Source organism: Liolophura sinensis, chromosome 9 (assembly GCF_032854445.1).
Source record: "Liolophura sinensis isolate JHLJ2023 chromosome 9, CUHK_Ljap_v2, whole genome shotgun sequence".
Taxonomy (NCBI): domain Eukaryota; kingdom Metazoa; phylum Mollusca; class Polyplacophora; order Chitonida; family Chitonidae; genus Liolophura; species Liolophura sinensis.
This window is the reverse complement of record NC_088303.1, coordinates 15,044,748-15,070,345: the sequence shown is the minus strand read 5'-3', so window position 1 is coordinate 15,070,345 and position 25,598 is coordinate 15,044,748. Positions and strand designations below refer to the sequence as shown.

The window sequence follows — 25,598 nt, the reverse complement described above, 5'->3', positions numbered from 1 at the left end:
TATAAGATCTATAAATAAGACAAATCACATATCTGATGCGATCACAAATTGGGATAAAGTGTAACTCCAAGAGAATTGGAGTTGTAGAGATATGTGTTTTACAGTCTGAAATGTGGTACAAGGTACATGTATATGAATATTGCATTTGATGCTCACATGTAGTTCAATAATATACACATGAATATAGCTTAAGAGCTTAAGAGACATATTCACACAGAAAACATGATTTTCACACACTTGAAAAGAAAACCTTTCAAACAAGTTGCCTAAATCTATGAAAATAAAAATAAATCTGTCAGTATATTCATTTGTCAAAGTTTCAGTACTTGTTTCAAATACATTCAAGTCAACAAAAATCAAAAGTTCATCAAGATACAGTAATATCCCATGATGCTTCGGTAGCCTGACAGGATGGCTTCTCTGTCACACCAAATGTCTTCATCAACTTTGTTCCATGTACCCTAGATGTCTTCTCCGTTTCGCAAAAATCTAGGAAGAAAAGAACAAATCAAATAGGACACTTACCTCAAGCAGGAAAGGCAGGACTGGTATATAAGTGTTGGTTGCCTTGGAGATGAGGTTAAGAGTTCGCACACAGTGGAACCTCAGTGGATAGTAGCGGGCAGTAGGCATTAACCTAAGGGATAAAAACCTGAATCAGCAGTGCTTCGATTTGTTGGAGAAATGGTTGATTGCTATGGAATTTCATTTAGATTTCTACATTTTCCATCAATGCCTTGCATTTGTATAATCCACTCAGATGAGATTTTCTATAAAGGCAAAGAAAACACGAAAAGGAAGTATATATCAGATAAAAGACCATTTAATAATGTGCAAGAGAATATTTCCATTTATTTTTTCAGAGTTTTTCCATCCCACTAAAATGGTTTAAAAGATTAGATTCTACTGTGGTTTGTAGTGAACCATTGGGTATCACTAATGTCACATCCTTATTTTTTGCTTGAAATAGCTTGATTAAAGATCCCTTTGGCAAATGTATTCATAAATCTATAAGTATATGCATTTTTAATCACCAAATTTAGCAGTCTAGTGGCAAAAACCTGATGTGATGTCACTGATCCCAAAATTGCCAGAAAAGGCCACTATAGAATCCGAACTTTCAAATGTATTTTACTAGTAGGAAAAAATCCTAAACACATAAATCGAACTATTTTCATGGACAGTGATTAACGGTCTTTCATCTGACATATACTTCATGTTAGAGTTTTCTTTGCCTTTAACACCATACTTAGCACTTCTTCACTTCTATAATGTTGGGCCCTGAGGGTGGAGGATACCTGAGTGTCATGAATAAACCACAGCCCTTCTTCAGTTACCTAAAAAACCTGCTTACATAAGGCTGCAGTCACTATTTTTATGCTTACTTGCCTTGTTCATGTCTTAATCTGTGACTTATATATTTTCACTGGAGTTTTATGAAGTAATCCAGAATATTTCACATATACAACAGCAGCCACCATTATGGTGGGAGGAACCCACAACCACTGCTTGAAAGAAATAAAACTGTTCCACCTGAACATTCATTTCTGTTTAAAAACTGACTCAAAAGCTGAATATTAGATTTCATTGATTTTTTCTTTTCTTTTTTTTTTTGATTGGTGTTTTACGCCGTACTCAAGAATATTTCATTTATACGACAGCCAGCATTATGGTGGGCGGAAACCAGGCACAGCCCGGGGGAAGCCCATGACCATCTGCAGGTTGCAATTTCATTGACTGATATTATGTAACTGAATGAGAGGGTATTTTCATTGGATTCATTTTTAGCATAAACAATAAGTTTATATAACTTCTTTAAAAATAAATGATGAAATGATTTTTGTTACTCACTTGATCGTCCCAATAATGGTCTCTGTCAAAGGGTAAATCAGGTGTTGTATCACCTCGTTAGGGTATATCGTACTAACGACTCGACTCCACAGGTGCAAACAGTGAACATACTGCCAGTTGTACACTGCTTGACAGTTCTCCTGAAGAAGACAATACAAACAACAATAAAACTCTTTGATTAGTTACAGGTTTCATTGCTCTGACGATAGTCAGAAGGATTGTTGTGTAACTGGTAGACAGTAATGTGTCCATGGCAATTCCCTCTCTACCTGTACACCTCACTGCTTTCAGAGAAGTTATTTATTCACTTATTCATCGATTAATTCGATTAGTGTTTTACGTCATTCTAAAAAATATTTCACTTATACAACGGTGGCCAGCATTATGGTGAGAGGAATTTATTTATTTATTAATCTGATCGGTGTTTTATACCATACTCCAAAATATTTCCCTAATGGGACGGCGGCCAGCATTATGGTGAAAGGAAACTGGGCAGAGCCCGGGGAAACCCACAGCTTGATGGCAGACCTTCCCACGTACAACCGGAGAGGAAGCCAGCATGAGGTGAGTCACAGCGACTGGTTGGTGAAAGCCTCCTGGGTCATTGTGCCTCACTGGCGTGCTAACCCCCTTGGGCCCCCCTATCTATAAAGTTATAAGTTTTATATGACAATACACATAAGTTTTATATAAAAGATACACATGTAAGTTGGTCTCGTTTCCACACTTTTTTGTGAAAATTTGTATTTCAACCTATATGCTGACTGGATATGTTCTACTGGTCATAATGGAATTTGTAATCCATTTTTTTCCTGACCTTTTCCTTAAATTTCTAAGGCTAATTACTGCTATTTCAAGACAGCATCAACCATTTAGCAGTCAAGACTGCCTTCAAATCTTTGTATCCCTTCCGACAATTACACAGTAACATTACAAGGGAGAAAACTTGTTATTTTGCTTATGACTAACATTATCTCCCTTGAAAATGGGCTAAGCAATACATACTGAACAACAGTTAAGAAAAACGTCAAGACCCCAGATGTTGTACTTACGAGCTGCTACCAAGCTGTTGCTTTAACGAAAGAAGTAAATTTTTCAATGATAAATAGAAGTATGGACATGTATGTAGAATTTGGGTTATAGCAATTTTTCAATCGTATGATGAGGAGGGGTCATTAGGTGTGTGTATACATGCTGTGTTTTCTTGTGGCAAAGTTCAAAGTGCTGCTGCCAAACATGCATCATGTTGAAGACAACAGACATGACATCCCGCCCAATCACATTATATTTATTTATTTATTTGATTGGTGTTTTATGCAGTACTCAAGAATATTTCACTTATATGACGGTGGCCAGCGCTGTGGTGGGAGGAAACCAAGCATAGCCCGGTGGAAACCAACAACCATCCTCAGGTTGCTGCCAGACCTTCCCACGTATGGCTGGAGAGGAAACCAGCACGAGCTGGACTTGAACTCACAGTGACCGCATTGGTGAGAGGCTCCTGAGTCAATACACTGTGCTAGCACGCTAACCAACTGTGCCACGGTAGGCCCCCAATCACATTATACTGACACTAGGCCAACCAGTCCTGCTTTCTTACTCTAACCTCTCAGTGTTGAACACCAGGCAAGATTATTGAAGTCTTTTGTATGTTCTGACCTGGATTTGATCCCAAGTCTCCCAACTTTGAAGAAGACTTTCTATCCATGCGGCCACCAAGTGGTCAATCAATAATGAATCCAAATTGAAAATGCAAGATTTTGAAATATTTGTACTCAACTTACCTTTTTCTTGAGAGTGATGGCATTTCGCAGATGGATAGCTAACTGACGTATGTACACAAACCCATACTGATATGTCAGGTTTATGTCTAACGCAAACACCTCCACCAGCGAACGCTGCATGAAGTTGATCATCGGCAGGGTACTGGGTGATGTGAATTTACAGTTCTTCACATATGTCAGGTACATTCTCTGGTGAAGAGAAATATGTAAACAGTTCTAAATTACCACACATATATCTGCTCTTGTGGAAAAAAATGGAAACAGCAGTTTTGTTCAAACAATTTTTTTGTTCTTTTAGATATTCTGTGGTGACACTGTGGAACCGACTCCCTATACATGTTAAAAAATCACAGAATGTCAATGTTCTCAAATAAAAACAAAAATGGAAATGTTTATCTGATCAAAATATCCCACTGCTGATTAAGTGTTAAAGTGTCTCTGCTGGGCTACATTGAATTTAGTCTGTGATCATCTCATATCAGGTGCATCTTATATCAGGTATCAGGTGCATCTTATATCAGGTGCATCTTATATCAGGTGCATCTTATATCTTATATCAGGTGCATCTTATATCAGGTGCATCTTATATCAGGCGCATCTTATATCAGGTGCATCTACATTTTATATATACTATATATTCATGTAAATATCTTTTTGTATGGATGTGTGTATACATGATGGACTCAAGGAAGATTGGTTTTGTACCTAATTGATCTCCCTCAGAAAATAAAGTATTATTATTATTATTCTTAATATTATTACAAGAAATTTTCTTTTATTTTGTCAAAATCCAGTTAAATGCAGTATTAAAAAATACTAGCTATTGGACAAAGAAAACATTTCAACCAACAATTGCCCACATAATTATGACAAAATGAATGTAATTAGCAACACAAATAGCATTTCACACAAAAGTTCTTCAGACAAAGATAGAGACAGTTTAAATACCAGATATAACAGATCAACTTTACATATTCTCAGCTAAAATACCAATCTTGAAATCATACTAAATACATGTACTAGAACTCTCTGAAATCTACACCACCCTTATAACACACTATTACATCTATTCAACAGCCATGATGATCTAATGCACACGTTCAATCCAAGCACCCTGTAAGGGGGGATAACTCTGTTAACTTGCATCTACACGCCTGTCCGAAAGACCTGGGAAGTTTCGCATCTTTCTTTAAGTACATGTATGTGCTATATCCAAATTTGCCGATTGTCAGTTACTTTGGAATTATATTGAAAATGGGCGCAATTTAGAATGTAATATGACTCTGATTATCATATCAGTAACCATCAATCTTGGCTTGAAGATGACCCTGTTGATCATGATAAGGTTGGATTTGATTTAGTTGGTGTTGGCAAAACTCAAAAATATTTTACTTAAATGACAACGAAAAGCATTTCAGAGACATATAACCAGGAAGAGCCTAAGGAAAACCCACAACCATCTACAGGTTGCTGATGTGCTTTCCCACATCACAACTGGAGAAGAAGATAGCATGAGGTGGGCTTGACTACACTGGTTAGAGGCTCCTGAGTCATTGCGCTGCGCTATCATGCTAATCAATCGGTCACAGTGGCCCCATGAGCAGACTACGTTAGTAGTCTGTACATGTATATATGTAAGCATACCTTGAGACAGAATTCCAGCATGGAATCCTTCTGTTTCCGCACAAACCGGATGACACAGAGAAATGCCAGCACTCGTGTTGTATCTTCTGCAGAACCCCAAAGGTTTATCATACTCTGAAATCACAAAAGTTGACAAAGCACTTAACACAAATTTCCTCTAACATACAACACCCCTTCCCCCGAGCACCCCCTTATTAATAGGCATTGTTCTCAGATATTTTCTGCATTAAAAGTAAATTGCTGGAATGAAATTGGTGACTGCAAACTATGGAAAATTAAGAAATGAATCCTTCAAAATGAAAATCCATGGTATCATTCACTGACAGATTGTTGTCGAACGACACACTCAAGAATTTAACGCCATGAAAAGAATGCTCAAGACTTTTTCACTTCTACTACGGTGTTCATGTGGGAGTGAGTGAGTGAGTGAGTGAGTGAGTGCTTGGAGTTTAACGTCGTACTTAACATATGATGATGATATATGCGGTGGAGGAAACGTGAGTGCTTAGTTGCTTTTCACAAGGTACCTGACAAACCCCCTGACTTAGTGCAGTTGAACATTAACACACAAAGTTTCAAGAATGAGGACACAAAGGACTAAAATTCTGAAAAATACAAAAATCGGCCTAATAAAGTCCTAATACAATTCAATTATTCTACTATTGTTTGCTTTCAAACCTTTAACATTATTCTGGCCAGACGTGGAAAAACAGCAAAGCAAGGCACCAGTCTGTGAATGTGCTTGAGAACAACATCTACCATGGCAGGGTCAGACATGTGGGACAGGAGCTGAAAGAAGAACCACCAATGTCAAACTGGACAATTATCAACAAAATATTTTATTCACGTAAAACAAAACTTTGATCATTTTCCACGCTACAAATAGGGTTGTCTGTGTCATCTCTCAAGAAGTATTAAGCAATCACAGTTCTAGTCAAAGAAAATTTTTAAAGCTTGCATCAAAAAGAACAATTTTATCATATCAAAACATAAAACGCTGGATTAAAATTTGACAAAATTGACAAAATCAATCATTTGAACATCTATTATAATAAAACTAAGAAAGCTCGAGAAAACAATGGAATGTAACTTATGATATGACATACATGTAGGTTAGTTATTAGATTAGTCCATTGTTGTGAACACCCAAAAATTGCTATACCATAACATTATTAAGAGGCTGTAGCAAGGATTTATAGTAGACAATAAATCAGGGCAAATCCAATCAAGATTTTGCTATTACTTTGGAACAGTCCAAAATGACCTTTCCCAAGATATCAGCCTTGTCATTGCATTCAAAATCAGTAACTAAGTTCCTAAAATTTATGACGCAGAATGCATTATGATTTTTTCAAACTTCAAAAAGACCAACTATTAATTTTTCCTGCAGAAATCACTAAGTAAACACACCTTTTTAAACACAACACCTGCAGTATTTGACTATCATACATGCATTTATATAAACAAGGCAGACATACACGATGTCTTTATGACACAGACAACACCACACATAAAATGGCACATGTATCAACCAGTTACAAATTTACAAACGTTTTCATTTTTTCAAATTTTAGTCACATGAATACATTACAAACCACTGTAAATACTGTATCCTTTAGTTTCAACCACCTTTTGTTCTAAAATAAGCAAATAACCACCTGTAAGTATTTCCATTCAATCACACAAAACTAAACCTTATAAAGGGAATGAATACCTGTACATCAATGTTTTACCTCAATGACAGATGTTAAGTAGCCTTTCACATCCATGGCTACTTTTTTCCACTTTGGGCTGCTAGAGGGCAGCATTAGCTTCTCAGAATCATCAAATAGTTTCGGCAGCTGCAGGATTTTCTGTAGCGTGGGGACGACATATTCCAGGCAGGCTCGAACAATGGCATTGAAAACTGTTAACGGAGAAATACAGACTGGGTTTACCCAAAGATACATTTACTCATCTACTGCATTTTCAGAGGAATTCTGAAATCATTAGGGAAGTTTTACAGCTGATTAATAACTGTCCCAAAATAGTCACATGCTCAGTTGGTTAGCCCGCTAGCACAGCATAATGAAGCTGGCATGGCCATCGGAAGGTGGCTAACAGACCTTTTGCAACTGGAAGCCAACAGTACCTGTACTTGAATTCACAATGATCACATTGATGAGAGGCTCCAAGTCATCATGCTGCACTGGAACTTTAACCCCTTAGCCACAAAGGCCTCCCATTTATAAGAAAAAGCATAGAGGCACTCTTACATGAAAGGTCAGACTTTATTTGGCTTTCACTCTAGCCTATTAATGTATTAATATTAATGTCACAAAATTAATCCCACTATCCAGCTACAAAAAACAACAAACCAGATGATGCCTCATGTTTATTGCATGAGATAACAGATCTTTCCACGTACAACCGGAGAGCAAGCAAACTTGAGCTGGATCACTTTGGTTAGAGGCTCCTAGGTTTTGTGCTTGCTAACCAGTAGGCCCGGCCTGTTTCAGTATCTGTAACTGACATTTACTTGATAGACATTGTAAATAGTAAAAATCTTAGAGTAAATTTGAACAGCTATGCTACAAGTACCTTTGCTGCCCTCTACGCGGTACATGTTTATCTCCCCTTCTTCTGCTCCTGCTTGATGAACTGCAGCCTTGAATGCTTTCTTTAGGCTACGGAGAGCTTTTCTAGACCCAGAAGCCTGTGACATAGAAAAATACGTGTTATTCCAAATTCAATAATAGATAATAATAGATAATAATAGATAATAGATTAGTTTGTCAATCAGATACATGTAGTTATCAAAATACTTTTTCACTTGTAGTAGATGTATCTCTTGATAACTACTAAATACCATATTCAGGAATAATAAAAAATAAATAAATCAAAAACAAAAAGCCAGTTATAAGGGGACAATACAAGCCTGAAGAAAAACCAACCTTCTTTAGCCACTCAGAGGGCTAGACGTATGGCCTGTCAGTAGATAACGTAGCAGTTGAAAGAAAATATAAAAAAAAAGTCAATTTAAAAGTCTTCTTTAAATAACACATTGTAGTATAATCATTCACAAAGCTTTGCTGTCATTTTTCTGTTTAAAGTACAAGAAGTTCACCTTCAAATCTTTTGTCCATTCTCGCACCATCTTTGTAGTAACTAAGCTGGACTTCTTACTTTTGGTCGCAGTCGATACATCATCATTTTCATCGTCTTCATCACCAGTTTCATCATCATCAGATGACTCAACATGAGCTGCTACCTGTAAGTAATAGTCACCTCCCCATATTTATGTTTTTTCCTATTTTATGCTGGTTTAAAGATATCAGATTGCTGATGAGCACATCATTTATTTAATAATATTTAGCAAAAATAAACAATACCTGGACCTTTCTCTCAGATTTTCTTTACTTGATGACCAGTATGGCATGATTTAGAATTCATGATAATTTCGGAATATTTAAAACTATGGAATAAATCAAACTTTACTGAATACAATACACCCTTCACAAACACACAAAATTTTGGTTTGGTCAGTATTACTCAGGACACAAATCTACTTTCAATCATTATACATGCAATTCTAATTGAAAACAATCAATAAAATCTGATGCATACCTCTAGCTTAGCTGGAAGTTTATGGACTCCTTTCTTCATTTGATCCGTTACACCACCATCATCATCATAGTCGTCATCATCGTCATCATCATCATCATCACTGTCAGAATCCATGGCTTCTATCTTCTTCAACTCATCCTCTTCTTTCTCACCATCATCACTTGACTCTCCTTCATCAATGCTACCATCATCATCACCATCATCATCATCATCGTCGTCATCACTGAATTCCAAAAGCTTTTGATCCTCTTCTTTCAAAAACTCATAGAATTCTGGGTCTTTTGTTTTCAGACTAGTCAAGGAATCTTTGTGCCTTTGCTTTACAGGAACTTTCTTCCTGCAGAAAAGAAAGCAAATTAAACAAATACTTAAGCATAAAACATCATCCTACATTTATATTGGGAAAGCTGTGGTGAAGCTCTACAATTTATGTATTTATTTTTTTGATTGGTGTTTTAAGCCCAACTCAAGAATATTTAACTTATGTGACAGCAGCCAGCACTACAGTGGGACCCCAGGAGAAACCCAAGATCATCTGCAGGTTTCTGGAAGACCTTCCCACATAGAAATTTCAGTGTATTACAGGGTTCATTCAGAGTTCAATGTCTTACTGCCTCACTGAAAGTTCAGTGTCTTACTGGCTCACTTTGAGTTCAGTGTCTTGCTGGCTCACTGTGAGTTCAGTGTCTTGCTGGTTCACTGAGAGTTCAGTGTCTTGCTGGCTCACTGAGAGTTCAGTGTCTTGCTGGTTCACTGGGAGCTCTGTGTCATACAGGCAGACCATACTGGTATGACCCAAAAGACTCACTATTGGAAGTGTGCTGTAACTGTAGCTTTCATGGCCTTAATTTTTGGGTACAGGCATTTAATACTGTACTGAATGATTTTTTCCCTTTAATACACTTACACTTTGGCAAATAACTGTCATACTTGTCACCCACATGTGACACACATTCACCCATTAAACAAATTCTGAGTTAATGTCACAGGGGTAGAGGGAAAATGATCTCATGTAAGCTTCATGCAAGACAACTTTAATGTTCATACAAACTCCATGAGAGCATTGCTGGGGGAGTTTACTGTCTTACTGAGTAAACATATACTTAAGGGTAAACTATCCCATATTTATACTGTGATAGCTATGGTGAAGCACTGTGTATATGCTGTGATAACTGCAGTAAAAAAAGAAGGGTGCATTGTTTTAGGACAAGGTCACAGGCCAAGTATATGCATCGAATGAACTCATTATTTCTTTTCTAACACATTCTGATGTATTTTACACTAATTTTAGTTTTTACTCCTTTTTGATTTTCAAAATGGATACCTATTCACCCCTTCATTTTTATAACACTTCTCTTGCGTCGATCGTTACTTGGAAGAGTCCACTTTAAACCACCACAGGGTAGACATGTCAAGAATACTGCATTTCATATCTTGATTTGTCAATGCTAGTTGTTGCTTGAGTTTCAGACATTCCCTATAGTAAGTCTTCGCGCAAAGATTTCAGTCAGGAGTGATGAGATGTGGAAATATAAGAAGAGATTGACAGACTGCAATCATAAACAGAATACTTAGCTATAACTAGGTGACAAACACCACACATAAAGCTACCGCAGTCAGCAGCAGTGAATGCACTAGGTAAATTGTCTACTAGCAGCTCAGCTAGTTCAACTGCTTTGTGCCCTCACTGACAAGATGTAGTTATAAAAAACACTGGAAAAAGCAGTAGGGTTTTTGTGTGGGCAGTGGAAAAGACTTTTTCTTTGGCTACATAAAATGAAAAAGGCTGAATGTTTTTAACTAGACATGACCGTCAAAATTTTGATGGAAATTTCAAATAAATAAATTAACATGTGTATGTAGAATTGCTGTTGCTTTTAGTTGTTTATACTTCGTAGTTGTTAAGTGTACATAGTTCTGTCAGCAAGTCTAATCCTCCCTCAAGTTAAAAATTTTGACTTACTTATACATATAGATTGCACAGGTTCATGCTGATGACGTCATACAGTTTGTTTTCATACGTTTAAATTGTGTGTCGCACCAACTTATCCTCCTTGCGGTTGGAACAACCCTGCTGAACGCTATGGCGTTACTCTTTGACAACAGAGGTGGGTCATGTAAAAAAATTCACTGCATATGGGGTCCGATGTATGCAGGTGACATCTCTATTCTCTCTGTAGTACGCATTTTCTAATTATACCTTTGATTTGATTGGTGTTTTACCTCATTCTCAAATTTTTTTAAAAAACATTTCACTTATGCCATAGTGGTGGGAGAGCCTGGGGAAAGCATCAACCAATCTGCCAGCTAACTGCAATTATACAAGCTAGTTGATATACAACACTATCAAATAATCCCACCCTTTCTTCTGGACATTTTCTAGAGATCTGTCAGGTACAGAGTCTTCTTCTCCATCCGTCACATCCGAGTCAAAACCAGAGTTCATGAACTCATCAACACTCAGATCCTCAAGCTTTCTGTAGGAAGAAAATTCAAGGTATACATTTGTTTATTTATTTATTTGATAAAGATACATGCCCTGGTACACAAGATACAGAAAAACTTGTAAACATGCATGTGAAGCATTGAAGTGGTCAGGAGCTGTGACTAATAAAATATATGCACTCAACAAACACATAAATGCACCAAGCAAATTTTTATATTGTTTCCTTCCAGTATTAAACAGCATATTAACTCAATAATTAATGTAAAAATTTGCTATCAATTGTTGCTTCAAATTCCACCATACTTTCACATTTTAAGGCAATAATCCTGGAGTTATGGCAGCATGTGATGGTCGGCATTCACAGTTCACAGCACTCACTAATGAGTGTGCCCACTGTTAGTGTGTTGTAACAAACGGCGATACCCTGGGCTAGGGATTTCCAGTTGAGAAGATCTCAGATAGGAAAGGCTATGGAGGTTCAAAATGCAGACAGGAAAATACCCAGTGTTTTGGGGAAGGGATCTTTGTAATGTTGTAATGTTACAGCATCCAACATCTTAATTCATTAGGCTGGAGCTACTACTTAAACATGTATGTGCTGATTTTAATTAATCTGGAAAACAATTTTGTTATACACATTCAATGGTATCATACATTGTAATGATCTTTTTGAACCATGATGTCAGGTCTGTTCTGCGAGGTTTCGTTGATTTACGTTTAACAGACACTACTCGAGGATGCATGACGTACGTTGTTGTTGTAAGCACCAGGGACTTGTAGCTGACCAGATACTCCACAGAGATCTGTCCCGTGAGCTGTGTGTTTCAGTACTGTAAGTAAATTACATCTGAAGATATCTAAGAAGTAAACAAACAGCCCCAAAATTGTTAATTTTATAGGGACCGAAGTGTGCACAAATGAATGCCATGTCACTGCAAACTGCCATCAATCTACAGGCTCTGGCGGCGATACTGCCTAAAATAAAAGACAAACAAACTCCTTTGGGGCTAAAACAGGCGTGACAAGAATCGAAAGCCTACAAAGAGCTTCCAGACAACGCAACATTCAGATGTTTATCATTTTCTATTTCTTCAATAACATTAAATCAACTTTCACTTACCTCTTCATGACTCTCACGACCATGCTGTCTTGTTCCGGAAGTACATAAATCGGGTCAACATGTGCTCGGCAGAGAATTTCATCATCCTCTCGATTGGACTAAAACTCAACGCAGGATTTAATCTCGTGCTTTCATTGGTCTTTTATTTGATCTATCAACTGTTGATTGGATAGGAAAAGCGAGGGTGGAGTTTGTGCCGTACTCTTTACAGCACATGCGGCGTTCTCACTCACTTTACATCACCAGAATCTTTTTATCCATTTTTATGAAATGTCGCATACATATTGTTTAGTATATGGTCCATCTACCGTAGAAGTTTGAACAAAATGAGCAACTCCGTTGCTGAGAAATGATTTGTATTATTTTGGGGATACGCCTTAGTAGGGGTACCGGCAAATGAAAGCTTTCGTCTGGAGACAAAAGGCACCAAAATATCTATACTTTCTGCACTGTCCCTGATTGCACAGACTTTGAGCTTTGTAACGGTACCAAACACGACGAATGACACTCACTGGTTACTAAAAAATTTACAAAATCATGGACGTCGACTTTCGTAATTCTCACATGGCTTTGTTTACAGTGGTCACGTGGCATTCCTATTCAACATGGCGGCAGCCGCCACCTGACTTATAGCATTGGTGGCACTTATGTAATTTGTAAAGTGAAAGTTGTGAGTGACGCATGCGCTGCAAGGAGTATGAGATTGTGCCACAACGGCGTGTCTACAGTTTTCATTTTCGGAAATTTTAACGTGCAACATGGCTGCGGACGACTTGCAAGAAGGCCGTAAGTTCTGGTATAGCGGTAGTAGCCCATAGCTAAGCTGCACGTTCCTACCGTAACACAGGGCGTGCGGTTCTTGAAGAGAATGTTGGACAGGATTAAATTTTCACTGCCAATCACCTTGCCCGAAGTTGAAAAAAAATTCAAAACATAGATGAGCTTAATTTGAGTTGTCCGATTCGAAAGGTTAAACGGCTGGATTACTGTTGAAAGATGGTTTGACAATGCTGGCTTTGACCTACCATATTTCGAACCTTTTAGGTAATCAATAGATGCAAAAATCAGGTAGGGTTCGAGCGGGTTTTTTTTTTTTTTTGAATGAAATTGTCCGCCTGGAAGTCAATATAACCGAAGCTGGGCGATTCGGTAGGAACGCCCAGCTCAGCTTTGGGCTATAGAGATATATGTACACAATGCAATATACTAGTCCATGTGATCTTCCTCAAGAGTGCAATTTTTGTTTTATAGTATTATTGAAGAGACGTGGCTAAAGCCTGACAAACATCGTCGGCAGTTGCAACATTAAAACATTTGTAATTTCAAACAGAAATATTAGAAGAACATATGTACTACACATGTGAGTTTTGTCTGTTATTTTAGTCCCAGGTTTTGTGTACTAGTATATTATGTTTGGTCTAATTGAGAAATGGTTAGAATTATGTCGTTCAGATGTGAAAGCTTTTGGCGCAGTGTATGAGTTAATAGTCTATATATATGTTTACAGTATTCTTCATGACTAGGCCAACTAAATAATTAAACTTCCTTGAAGACAGGATATACATGTTACCCGGCATGCACTTACCTACAGTTGTGTGTTACCGGTACTGTTTTCAGTTTTGAAAGAGCTGATTGACAAGAGTTTTGCAATGAAAGAAAGGTCGTACTGTCCATACAGTAAATTCAGAGTTGGTGCGGCTTTGCTGTGTGCAGATGGATCAGTATTTACAGGTACAGTGTATATCTGTATAGTTTTCTATTTAATCAAGTTTCGGTAATTACTGCTGCCTAATTAATATACCTATCAATTTACTTTTCAGTTGGGTTCACATCAGGTAAAATCTGCATATGTTTGTTCCCTATTCATCTGATTGTGGTTCAGTCCGAGATGCACTTAATTGTTCTGTGCAGTTGAGACCCTGAGCTTTTCACAATATATACCGATTTAAATAAAGTTTTCACATAAAATTTAATTGCTTCCTTAGACAACTGTTGCTTTATCAACTACAGGACGAGTCATTCCAGATTTTCATTAAGAGGAAGAGATAAAAAATGATGTCCACTGAAAAGCGTAAAAGGTCAAGTTGAATGCTATAGTGGAAGAATGGAATATATTACAATGTATATTTCTGTACAGCATACCTGCAGCACTCATCAGTATTTATACAATTATATATGTCTTTGGTGTTTAATGTTTCATCTACATGTATTACAACAGAGGTCGATCGCTTGCAGGTGTGGAAGAAACTGTAGTATACCACCAGCTTTTGACAAGAAATTTAACTAACACTCTTTCCCACCTATAACACACAGGTTTTCTCTGGCAATCACAGTGTGATTACCATATTGGTGAAGGGCATGTTGTCTCTAGTGATCTTCATACAACACCACCTGAACAAGGCTATGCCAGTTATGTTGATCACTATATAATTAGAAGAATCTTGAAAGTTCCCTGACCAAGGCTGTGGTTGAACCATTTACTGTTCAGCCATTGCTAATTTAGCATCATGGCATAAACCTTAGATCGTCTCAGTTAGAGAGATGTGGTCTCGGTTTCAGGTTGTCATTCAACCTATCTTCTTTTTTTTTGTATCATTTACAGGGCTCAAAATGGCAGCTGAAAATTAAGCGTAGTAGGCCCCAACTTAAAACAGGCCTGCCAAAAAAAACCAACAAATAAAATCGCTGGCAAAGCATGAGATGTCAGTGTATGGACACTTATATGTTCTGCTTTCTAATGGATGATAGCATGATAAAGATACAACGAATTTATTATTCATTCCAAACCACAGAAAGATCTTACAAGGGATAACTTTGAGCTGAAAGCTACTTTCAAACGACAAACTATTTCCCTTCTTTTGTGTGCTCATGTGTGCTCGCATTGCTGCATACACTTCCATTTTTGCATCAACTAAAAGCGAAACTAATGCCGACTTCTTGAGTGGATTTCAAGACCATTTCATACACCTTTAAATCCATTTCAGGCTAGTTATATGCATCTATTCTGATAAAGTGTTGACCTTTTTCTCTTCAACTGGATTGTAAATATGGCCACAAGCAAAAAATGTGGAAATGGAGACTGTGAGACAGCTGCGCAGATGATTAACGATAGTCGCAAGCCTTGACTGAAACCTTTGGAGCGTTCTCGTTTAACTGACTGCATGGGCAAATTGTTCTTTCTATTTTTAATCCATGATGACTGATGAAGTCATCGCTAAACTTGTCCATGGTTTGTGTTGTCCAATTAGGTTGATTTCCATATCTTTTGGTGTGTGGCTCTGAAATTTTAATAGACCAGATTTGCCATGACTGCAAAAAATTATTTTGAAGAGGGAGAAGAAAATATTTCTGCAGATTGCAACAACATTTCGACTCGAGAATGGATTTGTACTTGCAGGAATGATAATACAGGTCATATTCTCTTCCACTTTAGATTGAATTTAAAGGCTCACTTCGTTCTGCAGAGTATGTTTTTTGGAATTCAGTGATTAAACATTGAGGCAGGCAGGTATCAGAAATTGTTGAAAATAGATCTCAAAGTTTAATTTATTTGAACTGCTAAATTGGCAGGCCATGTTTGAAAGTTGCAGGCCACAGCAGATTTTCTAATTCGAGCCCTGATTTAACCTGTCTCATGAATGATCACTCTCATGGCATGGTGACAGCTGACTTCGTTGCTACAGGCTTATGTGGAGCTTTACAGGGTAGCCGTAGGCTGTCTATGTTAGCCTACATACTAAAATGGCACTTTTCCACTCTCTGCTATTACCTCTACATTTCATATCACATTGTTGTATACCACAGACATGTTTCATTGGGAACACAAGGCAGGTTTATGTTTTAACCAGTCAGTGTTAAAGATAACATAAGTGCTGTACATGGCTACATAAGGCATAAATAAGAACTCTGGCCTAGCTTTCTCACACCTTAATTTGCTGAATAAGATGTCTTGTAGGCCTACAGGTACATGTGTTCATAGACATTTATATTATTTTTCACCGCGTTATAGTTTGTCTTCTACACAATCAGTGGAGGTAGAGGGGCAGCACATTTGGCCACATCTTCGCTGTATTGCAGAATGTAATTTGTTAGATATTATGTTATGGTTACAAGGTTATGTTGTTGCTAATACTCTGCATTATTAACTTGGGGAAAAAAACGCTAGCTGTGTTGTGACAATAACTATATAGTAATTTTCCTATCATGTTTATACTGTCTTTAGGCATGGTATGTAATTTTTATAGTGTTACATTGTGAAAGATCACAATCACATTGCTAGGGAACTCAGCTGTAGAATGACAGCATTGTGACATTTGATCCTGATAACAGAAAGTGTCTGATTCTCATGGCTCTACAGGGCCTACCTCAATTGTTCAACCATTTTTAACCACCTTTGCAACCAATATTTCAAAACATTCTGAGAGAACTGTTGATGGTACCGAAATATTTTGCGTAGTTTTATGAATTTTGCATCTTTAGTGACACCTGAGAATATTATAATAAATCTATTATAATAGCTCCAGGTCACACAAACAAATTATTTTAGTGTCCTTTTCAAAATCTTCAAAATTTTGTATGCATAGATTCCACCAGGGAAAAAAATTGTGCATTAGAGGTCGAAAAATTGAAGTTTTACAGCATGTCTGTTGCACATTGTATGCATAGATTCCACCAGGGGAAAAAATTGTATGCATAGATTCCACCAGGGAAAAAAATTGTGCATTAGAGGTCGAAAAATTGAAGTTTTACAGCATGTCTGTTGCACATGCCAAACTGAAAGCCCACTAATTTCTGAGAAGTCATTCGTTGCCTTGCACACACAGGCAAGATCTAGCTTGTTTACTATATGGGTACATTGTGATAGAGGGTACAGGTAGTTAGTGTACCTGTGGTTTGACAGGAGATGGAAATAGTGATTGTTCTGTATTAACCTTGAGGTATATTGTGCAATAAAAAACTGTTTTGGAACGATCATAACATTTTGTTTTCAGGACAAGGCAATTCAGGGAAAACCACAGACCTTTGGCAGTTAAATTACTCACAAACATGCAGTATGCCAGGGGCTTGAAATGAAAGGAAAACTAAGAGTAAGGCTTATCAAATAGGGCCAACCTGTACACAGCGGAAATATGTTTGTAAAAATGGTTGAAGTTTCATCTATATCCTTTTTTATGAGCATTGAATGCATTTAATTAATGTGAAGTTCATGTTGAACTTGAGCATTATGAACCCTCTTGGCCTTCATGGGCATATAACCAGAGGTTTATGGACGTCAACCTTAACTGACGTTAAACAGTAGTTAAGTGATTCAAAATACTGAATTTTTAAAAAACTCAAAAGTACTGAATATATTTAAGTAAAACTCAGTTCTGAAAAAGACACTTCTAGTAAAATATGTAGAGCAAAGGACGTCTTTATCAGTTCTGCCTGAGAGTTTTGTTTTGACCACGTGATCGCGCAACGCAATCCCGTCAGTATGTGGCTCTGGTGATAACGGGCGTGAATGTTGACGAACACTGAGGAAACGTGGACACAGGCTTATACCGCCTAGAACATTTTGCTCAAGCTCTAGCCGTAACCCACTTATGTCGATCCCCTAGTTTATTTTTGTGAATTAAATTAAATCAGTCATGGACTAGTATAATCACGGTGACAAACTGAGACCTTACTACATCATAATACATGCTGTAACATGATCAAAACGGAAGATTTTTGTTTTAAACCTATACATGTACGTTATCAAAGAATCCCCAACAGAGCTCCTTTTCTGTTTAGTGTTAATCTAATTTCACACGTATCGGAGTCCCCCACATGAGCCCCTTCTGTTGGCCTGGGGAAAATACCCTTCAGGATATCTCAAAACTTGAAAAAGGTTAGTCAGGTGTGTGGATACCTTTTTTCCCCCGACAAAACTCTATGCTCGGAAACATGTAGTTGGGAATATATCCTGAATTGTCACTGATATCACCACTGCCAGATGCTTTGGTGGGTGGAAAACTGTATCTGTTTACTCATACATTGTTGTGAAGTGGAAACATTGGTAGTGACAGTAGAAAGGGCAGGTACATTTCAGATGCAGAAAAGTTTTCTTCTGGTCTTCATGTATACATATTTTGGACTGTAAATAAGATCAAAGCTGGTGATCTGAGCTGAGGCTCACTTGGGTGCTTACACTCTTCACTTTTAGACAAGCATGTACATTGAATGATGAATTGAAGACAGAATAAATATTTGAGCCTTCACATGAAGGAAGAATCCCCTAAACCTCCCAAAGTTCATTTAAAATGAGGAAATTTAGGAAAATGGGAACAGATTTCTCAGTATAGATTTTATTTTACTAGGTCATGAGGTTCCCCTTCACTCACACAAAAGTATCACCTGGACAGGATTTTGGTTATATTTTCACATGCTCGCCTCCCTCTGTACAGGAACTAAAAATTCTAGCACAAACTGTTGACTTAAATTGTACTCATAAAAACGCTTAACTGATGTTTTATTGTTAGTTTTATTGTAACGATCTAAGAATATTTATTTTGAGAATTGCCAATACCTACCGATACCCTCTTTTGTTATAAAGGGCTTGTAACATCAAGCAAACAATATTTTAAGTTTGGCCTATGGTAGATATTTAAAAAACTTAGTATGGCATTACTATTGGGCATTTAGATCTAAAAATACTCAAAATGACTTAAAAAAACAACAGTATTTCAAATAGGGAAGTTAACATTTTGACGTCTAAGAACCCCTGATAACATATATAACCAAATCATTTTAGAGACAATTTGCACTGTCTTCATTTTTAGGTGGCTTTTTCTTTTAAACCAATGTGTTTACATGTATTCTGATCACAGGGAAAACCTGCTCTGTCAAGGCCACTTGAAATAGGGCTGTTACCCTAAATTCTAATGGTCTGTATAATATATAATTGTTGGAAACAAGATCATTTTTGGTTGTGTTTCACAGATGTTACCATAATTAATTATTAATTATCAATTTCGTACCCAAAATAATATTTTTTGTAAGCGTAATCTGGAACACAATTGACTTATCTAAGTTGATAAAGAAAAAACAAAGTATACTACTGATCTGAAGTTTCTTTTGCATAAATATTTACAGCAGCAGTTTGTTGCAGATAAAACATTTTTTTCATCATTAACATTGCTTATAATTATTATCTACACGAGTATATATATACATATATAAAGTTAGGAAAAAAAAATAAAAATATGAGATATTCATTAATGTCGATGGCATCAGTTTTTGTTTATCATAATTACATATATCCAGATTATAATTATGGTCTATACCTGTGTCACTGATTTGTTGTTTGCTAGGTTGTAATGTGGAGAATGCCTGTTATAGCCCGAGTATCTGCGCAGAAAGAACGGCCATAGCCAAGGCCGTGTCTGAAGGCTCCAGGAAGTTCAAGGCTATTGTCATTGCCAGGTAGGCCCTCAGCTTTTTTTTTCTTCTATTCTAGTAGAGATCAGAACCCAGTTTCACAAAATGGCGTGCAATATGTTTTTAATCGTAAATTTGTCGTACAATATTTTTTACATCTGTGTTAAGGTACCATTGTCCTATATGTGCGATTATCGTACTTTGTACGCCATCGTTGTGAAAATGGGTTTAGGTATTTGGTAATTAACGAGCTGTGGCTGCTCTGGACGGGGAATTTGTGGATATACGCAGGGCGAAGTCATGGGAGTAATGATAGTCACAATGGTAGAGTTGTCATGGAAGCTATGTGTCCCTGTACCAACTGCATTAGTTCTGTTCTGAGAAATGTGTGTACTTATGGTGGTCAATTATATCAATTGAATATCCTCCCACCAGGGGTCAAAATAATGCCTGTCTACCTGTCAGCGACAAGCAATATTTATCAGCAACAGGTCACAAAAAAATTCGCCGACAGGTAGGCCCAATAAGTTTGCAGTCATGTTCAAGTCAGTATCCATGCCTGAGTTTGTGAAGTCTGTATATTTACATGTACTTGGCGCCCTGATAATCAAAATAAACTCTTGTCTCAAGACTTCGTCATTTTCAGCCCCAAGAAGTCAACAATGTTAGGGCACCATTAAGTGCACACGCAATGTCATTATCGACAAACCTACTGCATTTATGCTTTCAGTTCCGAGACCAAACATACCTTCAACACTGAAGAATGCACTTCATTCTCATAACTGCAACAAAATTAGATCTACAAAGATGCTTTTCCTAACACTTTTTCACAAGGGTCCACAGCTGTGACGAAACAAACAGCGCCAGTCTACCTGAACTAGAGAACAAGTGTCACACACGGCTCAGGAATCTCTCACCTTTGCATTTGTAGTCGGTGCAAGTTGCTGGCCATCATCATATAAATTAAATCTTCTCAAGTATAGCATGAAACACAAGTGAAATAAATAAATGATAATAAAATGTGAAAAACGCTCAAGGACTGTGCGTGGCGTTACAGGTGTAAAGGGGAGCAATTCAAGACATATAAACGCACACAGACAGGATTCTTTTCCTCAGTTGTTTCCCTTGAATGGGAAAGGAATGCGTACACAAATACAGACTGAGCTCTTGCAAGTAAGCTTTGTTTTGATGACCAACTGTGCACAAGTCCCAGTCCTGACAGAATATTGAATAAAAAGGGAAATGCTACTGAAACAAAATATTCTTGTAACACGGTAGACTGATATAGGGCTTATGCAGGACACAGTTCACGGGAGTTTCACATGGGGGTGCTCGCACATATACTGGAAGCTGGGGTTAGAAAAACGCTTTATTCGCCCACTGCTCATGCAAAGAGGCCATGTACTGCCAGGGTTCTAACCCCAACTTCCGGTGTGTACATGAGCATCGTCAAGCGGAACTCTCGTAAACTCGTGTCCCACATAGGCCCTATTGCTTTGCCAAGGTTGCGATGTTAATGGAATGATTGCGCCAAACTAAAATTATATCTTCGCAAAATGCGACAATGCATGGCGATTGGTAGTGTTAGTGCAGTTTATTGACTTTGTGAAAGTCAGACTGCAGGTAACAGGTACAAAAAAAAATCTACCTGTCTCTGTGACAGGTGGTTTTAGAAAAACATTTCAACCCCTGCCCACCATAATGCTGGCCTCTGCCAAAGTGTAATATTATTGTAAGCCAGTTGCCTCTCCATATATAAATGGAACAATACTACAAGTATTGTGCTTACTTTTGTTCCATGATCCAAATAAAGTATGCTTAAAATAAGTGTAATGATATATTCTTGAGTGTGGCATAAACTGCCTATCAAATAAATAAAGAAACCTGCTGTCTTGTCAATGAAGACAGACATGCGGAGATAGGGTTTTGTTACCATAATGTTCGCTCACTATTACAGTAACAACTATTCAGATTTGAAGGATCTCGAGAAGCTTTTGATTTGGTGGTGTGTTTTTTTTTCAGTGATCTCGAAAGCTTTATCTATCCTTGTGGTGTGTGCAGACAAGTCATGGCTGAGGTACGTTTTGTCGTTTATCTATCCCTGTCGTGTGTGCAGACAAGTCATGGCTGAGGTACGCTTTGTTGTTTATCCATCCCTGTCGTGTGTGCAGACAAGTCATGGCTGAAGTACGCTTTGTTGTTTATCCATCCCTGTTGTGTGTGCACAGACAAGTCATGGCTGAGGTACGCTTTGTTGTTTATCTCTCCCTGTGGTGTGTGCACAGACAAGTCATGGCTGAGGTACGTTTTGTCGTTAATCTATCCCTGTGGTGTGTGCAAAGACAAGTCAGGGCTGAGGTAGGTTTTGTCGTTTATCTATCCCTGTGGTGTGTGCAGACAAGTCATGGCTGAGGTAGGTTTTGTCGTTTATCTATCCCTGTGGTGTGTGCACAGACAAGTCATGGCTGAGGTACGCTTTGTTGTTTATCTCTCCCTGTGGTGTGTGCACAGACAAGTCATGGCTGAGGTACGTTTTGTCGTTAATCTATCCCTGTGGTGTGTGCAAAGACAAGTCAGGGCTGAGGTAGGTTTTGTCGTTTATCTATCCCTGTGGTGTGTGCAGACAAGTCATGGCTGAGGTAGGTTTTGTCGTTTATCTATCCCTGTGGTGTGTGCAGACAAGTCATGGCTGAGGTACGCTTTGTTGTTTATCCATCCCTGTTGTGTGTGCACAGACAAGTCATGACTGAGGTACGCTTTGTTGTTTATTTATCCCTGTGGTGTGTGCACAGACAAGTCATGGCTGAGGTACGTTTTGTTGTTTATCCATCCCTGTTGTGTGTGCACAGACAAGTCATGACTGAGGTACGCTTTGTTGTTTATCTCTCCTGTGGTGTGTGCGCAGACAAGTCATGGCTGAGGTACGTTTTGTTGTTTATCTATCCCTGTGGTGTGTGCAGACAAGTCATGGCTGAGGTAGGTTTTGTCGTTGATCTATCCCTGTGGTGTGTGCAGACAAGTCACGGCTGAAGTAGGTTTTTTCGTTTATCTCTCCCTGTGGTGTGTGCAGACAAGTCACGGCTGAGGTAGGTTTTGTCGTTTATCTATCCCTGTGGTGTGTGCGGACAAGTCACGGCTAAGGTAGGTTTTGTCGTTTATCTATCCCTGTGGTGTGTGCAGACAAGTCACGGCTGAGGTAGGTTTTGTCGTTTATCTATACCTGTTGTGTGTGCACAGACAAGTCACGGCTGAGGTAGGTTTTGTCGTTTATCTATCCCTGTGGTGTGTGCACAGACAAGTCATGGCTGAGGTAGGTTTTTTTCGTTCATCTGTCCCTGTGGTGTGTGCAGACAAGTCACGGCTGAGGTACGTTTTGTCGTTTATCTATACCTGTTGTGTGTGCACAGACAAGTCACGGCTGAGGTACGTTTTGTCGTTTATCTATCCCTGTGGTGTGTGCACAGACAAGTCATGGCTGAGGTAGGTTTTGTCGTTCATCTGTCCCTGTGGTGTGTGCAGACAAGTCATGGCTGAGGTAGGTTTTGTCGTTTATCTATCCCTGTGGTGTGTGCAGACAAGTCACGGCTGATGTAAATTTTGTCGTTTATCTGTCCCTGTGGTGTGTGCAGATAAGTCAGGGCTGAGGTAGGTTTTGTCGTTATCTGTCCCTGTGGTGAGTACAGACAAGTCACAGCTGAGGTAGGTTTTGTCGTTTTATCTGTCCCTGTGGTATGTGCACAGACAAGTCACGGCTGATGTAAATTTTGTTGTTTATCTATCCCTGTGGTGTGTGCAGACAAGTCATGGCTGAGGTACGCTTTGTCGTTTATCTGTCCCTGTGGTGTGTGCAGACAAGTCAGGGCTGAGGTAGGTTTTGTCGTTTATCTATTCCTGTGGTGTGTGCAGACAAGTCACGGCTGAGGTACGCTTTGTCGTTTATCTGTTCCTGTGGTGTGCACAGACAAGTCACAGTTGAGGTACGCTTTGTTGTTTATCTGTCCCTGTGGTGTGTGCAGACAAGTCAGGGCTGAGGTAGGTTTTGTCGTTTATCTATCCCTGTGGTGTGTGCAGACAAGTCATGGCTGAGGTACGTTTTGTTGTTTTAAGCCTTGAAAAAGCCTGGCAATTGTAAAAATTTGATTTTCAAATACCTTTACTCCTGAAAAAAATATTTTAGGTTATGTTTCCAAAGAAATTTCACACCCTTTCATCTGATTTTGGCATCATTTTTAGCTCACCTTACAAAGTAAGGGGAGGTATTGTATGAGGGGGATCAGATGGTGTCAGTTGGGGTGGCAGTGGGAGTGGCAGTGTCCAGTTTGGTTTGAAGTTTCTGGTCAATCATAGGGTTGCAGCGGCACCCATAGTACACAGATAACCAATCTTTGGTTGCGATTTGCATATGAAAGACCAAGGAAGTCTTTTACCTCATAACTCAACATTTTCTTCAGCTATTTATATGGTTGCAATTGCCTCCCATAGTACATGGATTGCGAAATGCAGGTTGTGATTTGCATATCAGTGTAATTTTGGTAAAGTTATGCACTAACCCCACCACAGTGTCTGTAACCAGCAATGATTGACTACTCCATAACAGTTGAAGTCACTACTGTGCAATCCTTATGCTTACCATAAACATTCATAGTTAGCTCAGTATAATAATTTTGGTCTTTCTTGTTGATTTAATGGCAGGATCTTAGCACTGTATAATTAGAGGATAATATCTGTGTATGGCAGTGTCAATCATTCTGCTTTTTTGGTTTAGAGGTCAATATTTGAATGTGTCACACGACTTGAACATTAAGCAGTTTTACAACCTACTCAGTCAGGCGAGCTACAGGCATTCTCTGAATGCCTCGTTATGTTTACTACTCCTTTAACATTAATTAACATTAATTTTTGTTAAAGACTTCATTGATCGAGATGTTCACCCAAGTGCTGACTGACCAAATGCTGTTGTTTATAAATCAAAACTGTTCTAGATGTCGTTTTACCTCAGTACTTTTTCTCCCTGGTTCTTGCAGTTTGGAGAAGACATCATGGTGTACATGACCAAACCAGACAGAAGCTATGAGCAACGTAAACTTTCTCGACTGCTACCTGGAAGTATTACTCAGAAAGATCTGTTGGGGAACGAACAACTTAAAGTGCAAGGGCAGTTCTCTGCCTGAGGTACCCAATCACCATAATGCACTAATTTTGTTTTATGAAAATATTTTCATATTCCAGATGAGTATGTTTTAAATACCCTTAATTTTTTTCCTCATTTAGTTTTGTTCCTTTATATAAACACTATATTTACCACATATATACCCACTTGTTTGGGTTGTTGTTGAAGCTTTTATTAATTGTACTTGTGATGACTGTTTTATATGGGAAAGAATTTATATATAACTGTATTTTAAAATGAGAGATATTTGTAAATTGTATTGTCAAGAGAGTATTATGACTACATCTGTATAATCTGAAGAAGTGATAAATCTCTTTTCATTCAATTGTATCTTTAAGTTTAAATTGAACACTTTGCAAAGTGTTATGAATTAGAAACAGAGTTGATGAATCAGATATAAACACTTTCCACATTTCATTCCAAGGTAATTTATCATGTTCCCGTATTAGATTTGAGGGGCCTCCGTGGCTCAGTCGGTTAGCGCACTAGCGCAGCGTAGTGACGAAGAAGCCTCTCACCAATGCGGTCACTGTGAGTTCAAGACCAGCTCATACTGGCTTCCTCTCCGGCTGTACG

General features: G+C 38.2%; 2 protein-coding genes across 2 annotated transcripts in view; one reads left to right on the top strand and one right to left on the bottom strand.

Moving 5' to 3' along the window:
- LOC135474865 (nucleolar complex protein 2 homolog) overlaps positions 1-12,477 on the bottom strand; it is a 107,486-nt gene extending 95,009 nt beyond the window's left edge. The window contains exons 1-11 of the mRNA XM_064754500.1: positions 12,452-12,477; positions 11,246-11,362; positions 8,886-9,222; positions 8,386-8,529; positions 7,860-7,974; positions 7,013-7,185; positions 5,958-6,068; positions 5,280-5,393; positions 3,636-3,824; positions 1,852-1,991; positions 526-637 (exon numbers count right to left, since the gene is read on the bottom strand). Coding sequence (XP_064610570.1) covers positions 526-637; positions 1,852-1,991; positions 3,636-3,824; positions 5,280-5,393; positions 5,958-6,068; positions 7,013-7,185; positions 7,860-7,974; positions 8,386-8,529; positions 8,886-9,222; positions 11,246-11,362; positions 12,452-12,474 — 1,575 coding nt within the window. The 5' untranslated portion in view covers positions 12,475-12,477. The remainder of the gene's footprint in view (positions 1-525; positions 638-1,851; positions 1,992-3,635; positions 3,825-5,279; positions 5,394-5,957; positions 6,069-7,012; positions 7,186-7,859; positions 7,975-8,385; positions 8,530-8,885; positions 9,223-11,245; positions 11,363-12,451) is intronic.
- A 623-nt stretch (positions 12,478-13,100) lies between these two features.
- On the top strand, positions 13,101-25,492 carry LOC135475496 (cytidine deaminase-like). Its single transcript, XM_064755424.1, has 5 exons — positions 13,101-13,237; positions 14,069-14,182; positions 19,786-19,897; positions 21,875-21,929; positions 24,877-25,492. Exons 1-5 carry the CDS (start codon positions 13,210-13,212, stop codon positions 25,021-25,023), a joined length of 456 nt encoding a protein of 151 aa, XP_064611494.1. The 5' UTR covers positions 13,101-13,209; the 3' UTR covers positions 25,024-25,492.
- Positions 25,493-25,598: the final 106 nt, after the last annotated feature.

What these genes read in the sequence shown, in the direction of transcription:
- LOC135475496 (XM_064755424.1), top strand. Translation starts at nt 13,210, where the DNA reads ATGGCTGCGGACGACTTGCAAGAAGGCC. An exon ending in GGACGACTTGCAAGAAGGCC is followed by an intron (nt 13,238 to 14,068) that starts GTAAGTTCTGGT and finishes TACTGTTTTCAG; the next exon opens with TTTTGAAAGAGCTGATTGAC. An exon ending in GCAGACAAGTCATGGCTGAG is followed by an intron (nt 21,930 to 24,876) that starts GTACGTTTTGTC and finishes TGGTTCTTGCAG; the next exon opens with TTTGGAGAAGACATCATGGT.